The following is a 9,883-nucleotide window of genomic DNA, read 5'->3' on the forward strand; positions in this document are numbered from 1 at the left end:
GGGGGCCGAATACTTTCACTAGGCACTGTACCCTCTGCTTTATTCTAGCTTCATACATTCTATTTTTTAATCAACACTTGTTGCAAGTTTCATGAAAAAGCAACATTTTATGCATAAAGCTGAGAAAATCATGTTTTTGTAAAAGACTACACCGATGAAGGATGATCAAACACAGATGGAGTAGATCAAGTTCATCAACACCCCAAAGCTTCACAGTCCTAGAGCTCGTCGTGGGTTGACATTTCATTCAATAACATTAGGCAGTTTTGATTTATATGCTGTTTAATGTTGATGATCGTGTTATTTTACATATTCATCTGCTTACATGATATCGCACATTGCTGCTTCTTCGGCTGTGTTTTGATCATATATAATTTTATGCAGACTATGCAGTGATATTTTACATTTGATAACTTTTTTTGTACCTGACAATCTAGCTTAGACCTACATGAAAATAACTGTTTATTTCACTTGTATATGTTTGTTCTGCTGTATTTATTTGCACTTTTGTGGTGGGGCCAGTGAAAATTTGGCAGGGCAGGAAAAAATTTTTACCTCTGGAAAAATGTCTTATTCATTGAGCCCTGAAATATATTTAAAAAGAAATGGATTTGCGAGCTCCATGTAGTAACTTTAGCGGTAAAAATGTGAAAAAACAAAAAAACATCAAAATCCGGAGAAACATCTCAAGCAAAGCCAACCGCTTTTGTGTTGTAAATAGTTGTGTGATGTATAAATAAATGTTTATATTTATTTACCAAACTTACCGCCTACTGCACGCCGCGTCTATGACAACACCACGTATCCGCGACACTAGTAGTTTCGGGAGGTCTACCACCGCCCCTGGAAAAAATCCAAGGGAAACACTGTGGAGCCTTTAAAATGAAGATACCAAAATAAATGCTTGAAAAGAACCAGAATAAAAGAGGATTTTAGGATATCATTAATACTTCTTGAGTTACAGGCATGCAAACCTGGGGCAAAAAACAATAAGTGTTTTTTTACATTTTTGAACAGTCACTGTTGGCATATAATGCAACAAAGATTGTTAAAGTCGACAGATTTTACTAATAGTCCTACCAATCTCTGTTTAAAAGTAAAATAAAGCTGCCATCTTTTTAAAAGTAAATTTTACCCTCCTGTAATTTGGCTCAGAATCTCAGGTGAAAATTGTCATATTGACCCCCCTCTAAAGAATTGTGGATTACTAAGTAAATATACATCCATGACATTTAATATTTTGGCTTACATTAATATTTATGTTTGTCTTTCTTCAGAAAAAAATATTAACAAAATGAGCCAGGTCTGGTCAACTCTGGTAATTCAGTGTAAATTCAGTAACTTATCTTTGATTTTTCCAGATCTGGTCCTGTGGGCGTCAGTATCTCACAGTGATCACAGTTCACACCTGCAGTGAAGCCCCTCCCACAACAATTCACCAATAAATACTGGGAATATTCACATCATCCTACAAGAGAAGGACAAACTCCAGGTGTAGCAGCTGAAATCTGTGTGACTGTTAAAGATGGAGTTTATTAAAGAGGAGATTAAAGAGGAGATTGAAGACATGAGTTATCCAGAACCATCCAGAATAAAAGATGAAGATACTGAGGAACAAATAGGTTGGTGTCCATTCTTGATTCTTCATTATTGACTGCTTTAGTAGCTGTGAAATAATTATCAGTATATGGATGATAAATGATAGAGAAATGTATCTAAATGATCATATTTGATCAGTTTTTAGTGAATGACAGAACTGACCTTTGCACATCAAATATACTTTAACACTTTACAATAAGGTCTCATTTGTTAACATTAGTTATAGAGATGCACCGATTGCAATTTTCTTGGTCAATTCCGATTTTTTGTTAGTGAGATCGGCCGATGCCGTTTTTTTGCCGATTCCGATTTTCGTTCTAAGAACTATAATTGACAGCATACAAACAAAAATCCACTTTTTCTTCAAAGCAATTTTTTTAAATGATTAAATAAATTATTAAACATTACACAGGATCTTCTCTCACTTAAACAACTCTCAAAAAATAAGTGTTCTGTGCCTGGAAAGAAGTATAAATAACAAATAACTGAAAATCAGTTGCTTTATGAAACAAAACATTATAAATTGACCTTTTTCTCTTTTTTACTTGTCTTACAAAAGTCAAAATATCCTATGATTGAACAAACCTGAAGTGTACAATACTCCTCCAAATAATAGTTCAGTAATTGGGTAATAAATGTTGCCAGCTAGGGATGTCACGGTACCAACATTCCAGTAGTCGGTAACAATACCATAAAACTTTTGCGGTACTCGTTACCAATTTCAGTACCACAGCTAAATGTTTTTTATATATATTAGTGATGCACCGAAATGAAAATTCTGGCCCGAAACCGAAAATTTAGGATGCACTTGGCCGAAAACCGAAACTGAAGCCGAAAATGGCTTCTTTTAAAAACGTATACTAATTAGGGATGCACCGACACCGATACCAGTACCAGTACTCGGGTGTCGGTCCGATACTGTTGTGAAGTACTCGTACTCGTAAAACTACCCCGATAAAACCGCACCCGATACCACTTTATGGCAACGCATCTTCAGATGAAAGTGAAAGTTACATAATTCGGCGTGCACACCCGCACACAGCGGCGCCAAGTGCAAAGGGGTCTCGCGCTCTCAAAGCGCACGACTGCCATAATATGGCTTCATTTTTGCCGCGTGCACCCGAGCGCTAGTGCGGACGCGGCGAGTATAAACCAAGCTTAACCGCTCGTGAGGCAGTCAGATACCTCTTGGTAGTGAGTGCTGAAAGTGAAGGGCTGTTTAGTAGGGATGTGCGCAATGACTAGCCTAACCCCGGTAGTATAACAAGCCTAAGCAAACTTAATTGTTATACTAGTTTGACATGACATGGAAGAAAATGGAAAAGTTTTGTGTTAAGCTTTCAAAATCCTCCTTCACCCGAGTGGAGATTTATCTGAAGCCTCCGCGAGCGCCAGAGGAAACCAACGCATGCAAAACCTGAGGTAAAATTAAATGATTTTGTTTTGCTTCAGATATACACTTTTCAAAATAATATATTAATTTAAGAAATAACATTAACACGACAGTGATTTAAACATAGCCTTTGTAATATATATATAAATATATATATTTAAAGCAAAACCTTAAATGTGCCAAAAAAATGTAAACGACTAGTATTTTCCAAGTCGTCTTGCAGCACTAACGTTTAAGCGACTAGTCTCGCACATGCCTAAGTTAGCTCAGTGTCACACATTGTAGATGAAAACAGAAACAGGCTCATAGCTATAATGGAGAGAAGCTTCTTTTCATCAAAAAGAACCTGCCTCTCACTTTTCCGAAAAGGGCTGTATGGCTATGATAACATAATCATTTAATTCAGTTGTTCTGCTACTATGTTGTGTGGTACTGGAATCCACTGAATGCCTTACAGGTTACATTTATGTGAAATGGGCAGCAGTGCCATGTTTGTTTAGGAAAACACCAAGTTGAATGTTAAAATGTCAGCAACAGCATCAATTTGTGAACAAAAATATAAAACATCTATTTGTAAATGGACCAGTGTGCAGGCATTCGGAAGGTCTGCTAACATTAAAATTACTTAGAAAGAACAAACCTACAAAGAAAGCTAATTAAGTAATGAAATGTAAAATAACACTGCATAGTTTTCACTGTATAAATTGATAGATTAATGCTTATAAAGCTAAAGTTATTAATTCAAGAGATGTGAATATTTTGCCTTTTGTTCGATTCGAATTAATGGCTCAATCGTCAGCAGGTTTATTAGACGCTGCCCATTTAAGACCGATCGAATGTAGAACTAATAATATCATATTCTCCTATTTCTCCAAACTATTTACGCCCATTTAAGATATAAACTGTTAAAATAACTACTCTCCAATCCGGTCATTTTGACACCGGCTATTTGTTGTTTATTTGATGGTTTAGAGACGCGCACACAAAGCCTAAAATATTAAGTGCAAGTTGGTCCATTTCGCAGCACACACACATAAGCCGCCTTGATGTTGGAAACAGCGTCTCTTTCGGATTATTGTGCATTTAATAGCTCTTTATTATCAAACACATCCCGCAGTTTAGCAACAGTAGAGACTGCAGTTTACAACAATCACTGAATCTGACGTTTAGTTTAGGTTTAAGGAGAAAAGACAGCGCAAGGCTGTGAAGGGAAGGATGTCGCGCTGTAGCTCCACGTGAGAGAGCTCGTTCGCTTTCTCTCTCTTCTGGATTGCGAATGGCAAAAATGCATCACGGACAAATGGTTTAATATTATCTCATATAGAAACGGCTGGCAAAGATAGAATTTGCCAGACATAACGTCTATCAATTATAATTAGTAAGTGTATTTTCTTAATTTTTTCAGTACCGACAGCAGGCAAATTTACTGGTCGCACGTGCGACTGGATGTAAAATTTTAGTCGCAAAATGCGACCATTTAGTCGCACTCTGGAGCCCTGCGTTAAATCTACTGTAGGCTACAACAGTAGCCTAATATATTTCTGTCAATTTAATTTTGTTAAACCAAACTTTTATTTTGACGGGTTGCTGTGAACACCTTTGAGTGTGTGTGTGTTCACAGTTTTAGCTCACAGTAAAAAACTTCCATGCCAACGACATGTTTGCTGTCGCGGCCGCGCTCGTGCTCACTGCCGCATGTAGACGGATCGGCTCAAAATCAGAGACACGTGAGACTGATCGGCCGATCATGCAGAAAATTGGCCAATTCCGATCCCTGGCCGATCAATTGGTGCATCTCTAATTAGTTAATGTATTAACTAACAATCAAAAATAAATTTGTTACAATATTTTTTAATATTTGTTAATGTTAGTTCAGTCTGGTCCACTTAAGTCAAAAACACCATAGGCAAACATTTAATCAACTTTTTATTGGCATATTTTGCAAAATGTACATTTGGCGATATGGCTCGGTTCTAAATTCCCCATCCTTTTCATGAGCTCTATGAAAAGCCAAGACTGGGAAAAGCAGCTTCTAGGGACAACCTCCCATATTTTAAACCCATTGAGAACAGAGCATGCATCAGTGACAACAGAATGACATTGATTAAGTTAAACACAGTTTAAGGAGGAGCTGGGGAGGAGGTGGTTTGCAAAGCAGTGGAAGCAGCCAAGCAGGCAGACTGAACTGAAGCTGCGCTTAAGTAAGGCGCTCTGTTTGAGAGTTGCCAATTGAGAGCAAAGGAATCGGATCAGCTGATATGGGTGGGGTTGGAATTTTTCCAATCAGCTGATAGCGGAGCTTGACTACATGGCCTGCCTGAACTAACACAGAATGCTTGATTTAAAAAAAGTCCAGCTGTTCATTGTTGGTTCACGTTACTTAACAAATGTTAACAAATACAACTTTTGTAAATGTTGAAATTAACATGAACTAAGATTAATAAATGCTGTAGAAGTGCAGTTCATTATTAGTTCATGTTAACTAATGAAACATTATTGTAAAGTGTTACCGATACTTTATACTCACACAGACTGTGTCTTGTTTTCGGCTAAGTGTTTATAATTTTCACATTTAACCTCATTGAACTGATTCTGACTACTTTATATGTTTATTTTAGACCAGACGGAAGTGATGGAGCAACGACACAAACTAAATGATGTAAAGAAAGAGGAGGAGGAACATCATAACCTTAAAACTCAAAGAACAAAAGCCAAAAAGCGGCACACCTGCTCTCGGTGTGGAAAGAGTTTTAGACAAAAAGGAAACCTTGACACACACATGAGAATTCACACTGGAGAGAAACCGTATACATGCACTCAGTGTGGAAAGAGTTTTACTCAAATATCAGGTTTTCATCTGCGCATTCACTCTGAAGAAAAGCCATTTAACTGTGATCAGTGTGGTAAAGATTTTATTTCATCATCAAGTCTAAAACTACACCCGATAGTTCATTCAGATGAGAGACCTCATGTGTGTTCTCTCTGTGGAAAGAGTTTTCCGCGGCTTAACAGTTTTAGAGATCACCAGAAAACACATGATGAAGTGAGAGATCATGTGTGTTGTGACTGTGGGAAGAGCTTTACTAGAGCCGACTGTCTGAATCGGCACCAAAGAGTTCACACTGGAGAAAAACCTTACAAGTGCTCATATTGTGACAAGAGTTTCACTCAGTCTGGACACCTGAAATCACATGAGCGACTTCATACTGGAGAGAAACCGTACACATGCACTCAGTGTGGAAAGAGTTTTACTCAAGCATCAGCTCTCAATGTTCATCTGCGCATTCACTCTGGAGAAAAGCCATTTAACTGTGATCAGTGTGGCAAAGATTTTAAATTTTCATCACATCTAAAACAACACCTGGAAGTTCATTCAGATGAGAAGCCTTATGTGTGTTCTCTCTGTGGAAAGAGTTTTAGGCGGCTGAACAATTTTAAAAATCACCAGAAAACACACACAGGTGTGAGAGATCATGTGTGCTGTGACTGTGGGAAGAGCTTTACTAAATCTAGTCAGCTGAAACGGCACCAAAGAGTTCACACTGGAGAGAAACCGTATACATGCACTCAGTGTGGAAAGAGTTTTTCTCGCCCATCACATCTCAGTAGACATCTGCTCAGTCACTCTGGAGAAAAAACATTTAACTGTGATCAGTGTGGTAAAGATTTTAAATCGCCATCATGTCTAAAAAAACACCTGATAGTTCATTCAGATGAGAGACCTCATGTGTGTTCTCTCTGTGGAAAGAGTTTTTCATGGCTGAGCAGGTTAAAACTGCACCAGAAAACACATGATGGAGTGAGAGTTCGTGTGTTGTGACTGTGGGATGAGCTTCACTAAATCTAGTCATCTGAAACGACACCAAAGAACTCATACTGGAGAAAAACCTTACAAGTGCTCATATTCTGTTAGTTGACATCTTATGTTGACAACTTGTAATAATACTTAAATGAGCTCACGGTTTCTGGCTTAAATTAATACATTGTTAGCTAACTGCGTGATGTGTATATGTATATTTCTGAAATGCATAACTTGGACACAGTCTCCTCTGATAACAGATCACTCTAAATTGTAATGTAGACAAATGCAGTTTCTGTAAAGCTGCACTGAAACGATATGTATTGTGAAAAGCGCTGTACAAATAAATATGAATAGAATTGTGACAAGTTTTTCCACTCAACAGTCAACAACTCTCACAGTGTAAATAAAGTCGGATTGGATTGTGTCTAAATAATTCTTTCTAGAATTAGATATATTCATGTAATTGAATTATGTACTAAATTGTCTTTTGATACATGCAATTATGAGAAATAAAACAGAAACAACACCTTGTCTTGATTGATGTATTTAATAAACACTAATCATCACAGCTTTTCGTCATCTAGGTTATCATCATGTGTGTATTAGATCCTCACGTCACTCATCATTCTTTCTTAATACTGTAATAAATATGTTTGGGATGTACAGTATTATTGTCAACCAAATGTACTCTGGCCATATTCGCTATGCCATGTGTTGGCCACCTTAGGTTCACATTCAGAGTCACCAGTGATTACTGTCCCAGATCTTTGCCAAAACTGACCCAGATATATTTTAAGATAACTGAGCCACATTTGCTGCAACACCTGTGAGCCACATTTGGTTTGTACACCAGATTAGCCAAATCAAATGTATTATTTACAATGTGTTTTTGCAGCGGTGAACAATGTAGCCAATCACAGACGTAGTTGTTGATCTCTTGAATGCAATGGCCAATCAGAATCCACCCACCGCTCAAAAAGCCAGACTTTTTATGCTGCAGGCTCACGAAACCTCTCATTAACAAACAAAGTGTAGACACGATGTAAGTAAGAGATTTATTGAGCATTGTTGGCAGCTTCATTGATTATAACAGAACTTTGTGAGATGAACTGACAAAGCAACAGCGTTTTAGTGATTGTAAAGGGAGACATCTTTTATCACAGATGAACACAACATTAATTAATTTATTCATTTTGAAGCCTAAATGCAGTCGCCAGAAGTTAAAAGCTAAAGGTAAGCTATAAATGGACTACACCACGGTCACTCGACTTCAAAGTCACCATCACTAAGCTTCTGACAACGCTTTTTTTTTTAATCTCAAAACATTTTCCCGGAACATTTGAGTTAGATTATTTTATAAGAGCACAATTATGAGCATAATAAGGCTGTAAAAGCGGACTGAGCTTACCTTTTCTAACCTTACATCTCCCTGACAGCCTCTGTAGCCACCCAGCAAAAACCTTTTTCAAGATACGTAACAGTTTAAAAAAAATCACGATGGGGTAATACTGATGTACTTTATGTCATAGAATAAAATGTGAACGTGTCTTGAGCACTGGCGTAGCCAGGAATCACAATGTAGGTGGGCCCAGAGAAAATCGAGTGGGCCTAGCCTAAAATGCATCTGTTATAAAAAATAGACCAACACAACATCTGATTGAAAACACTACTGTTTAATCAGAGCCACATGCCTGAATGTCAGTGTTAAGAAGTTAACGGCAAGAACAGCATTAGCACGGTGCGCGGCCACATCTTACAGACGCAACACAACACTATCATCAAATCAGCACGACAGTAGTGGAAAGCACAGTAACATTAGTGGACAGTATGTAAGAACGATACTCGTCATAGTTTGGCTCAGCGGCCACATAAACCACATGAAATAAAGAAACAGTGACCAGGCAACTACATAGTAGATAAATGCAGATAGCTTACTTTTGGTGATTCACGAGTTCACACTTACATATCATTTATGGAGAATAGTTTAAATGCGTATTTGGCGTGCTGTCCGGGGGGAGGGCTTCGAGCTCGGAATTTGGCCCGAACCCAGAGTACCCCCCGTGTATGTAAGTAGTTGATAAAATAAAAGTGTGGAGAAGGGGTGGTGGAGGGATGCTGGAAACTGTCAATGAATGGAGGCAAGACTGCTGCGTGTATATATACCTCTATTGTTGATTAGCTGAGTGCTCTCCACCTGTGTCAATTATCTGAACGTGCTCCTCCCGAACTTTGTTCATAAAACATCATTTCACGAGTTCACACTTACATATCATTTATGGAGAATAGTTTAAATGCGTATTTGGCGTGCTGTCCGGGGGGAGGGCTTCGAGCTCGGAATTTGGCCCGAACCCAGAGTACCCCCCAAAAATGCTAAAGCATAGGACAGCCGCCTGGCTAAATACCCCCCAAGAAGTGCAGAGCTTGGCGGGCTGGCATTCAAGAAAGGGCCTGGTTGCTTGACCGGTAAGCCCCTGAGGGCGGTTGTGGCGCATCGTGCCGGGGGATTGCCTGCAAGAGAAACGGGAAAAGAGAAACATGGGAGAGACAACAATATTAAAAATATTATTAAAACATTTACTTGCTGCGTGGAAGCCTTCCACTCTGCGTGGAAACATCAACTCTTCGTACTACGTGGAAACTTTCCACTCTTTCGTACTACGTGGAAACTTTCTACTCTTTCGTGCTGCTTGGAAACTTTCCACTCTTTCGTGCTGCGTGGAAACTTTCCACTCTTTCGTGCTGCGTAGAAACTTTCCACTCTTTCGTGCTGCGTGGAAACTTTCCACTCTTTCGTGCTGCGTGGAAACTTTCCACTCTTTCGTGCTGCGTGGAAACTTTACACTCTTTCGTGCTGCGTGGAAACTTTACACTCTTTCGTGCTGCGTGGAAACTTTACACTCTTTCGTGCTGCGTGGAAACTTTACACTCTTTCGTACTTTACACTCTTTCGCGCTGCGTGGAAAATTTACACTCTTTCGCGCTGCGTGGAAACTTTCCACTCTTTCGTACTTTCCACTCTTTCGCGCTGCGTGGAAACGTTCCACTCTTTCGTACTTTCCACTCTTTCGCGCTGCGTGGAACTTCCACTC

At 38.9% G+C, this 9,883-nt stretch overlaps 1 protein-coding gene across 1 annotated transcript; it reads left to right on the forward strand.

Moving 5' to 3' along the window:
• Nucleotides 1-1,468: 1,468 nt before the first annotated feature.
• LOC307129893 (uncharacterized protein) lies at nt 1,469-7,301 on the forward strand. The gene is made up of 2 exons (XM_079822693.1): nt 1,469-1,622; nt 5,611-7,301. Exons 1-2 carry the CDS (start codon nt 1,526-1,528, stop codon nt 6,810-6,812), a joined length of 1,299 nt encoding a protein of 432 aa, XP_079678819.1. The 5' UTR covers nt 1,469-1,525; the 3' UTR covers nt 6,813-7,301.
• The last annotated feature ends 2,582 nt before the right edge of the window (nt 7,302-9,883 follow it).

Source organism: Gobio gobio (assembly GCF_949357685.1).
Source record: "Gobio gobio genome assembly, chromosome: 8".
Classification (NCBI taxonomy): domain Eukaryota; kingdom Metazoa; phylum Chordata; class Actinopteri; order Cypriniformes; family Gobionidae; genus Gobio; species Gobio gobio.

Bases quoted from the DNA above. Each gene is read 5' to 3' on its own strand.
- LOC307129893 (XM_079822693.1), top strand. From the start codon at position 1,526: ATGGAGTTTATTAAAGAGGAGATTAAAGAGGAGATTGAAGACATGAGT. The intron at 1,623-5,610 runs GTTGGTGTCCAT...TGTTTATTTTAG, and splicing joins AGATACTGAGGAACAAATAG to ACCAGACGGAAGTGATGGAG.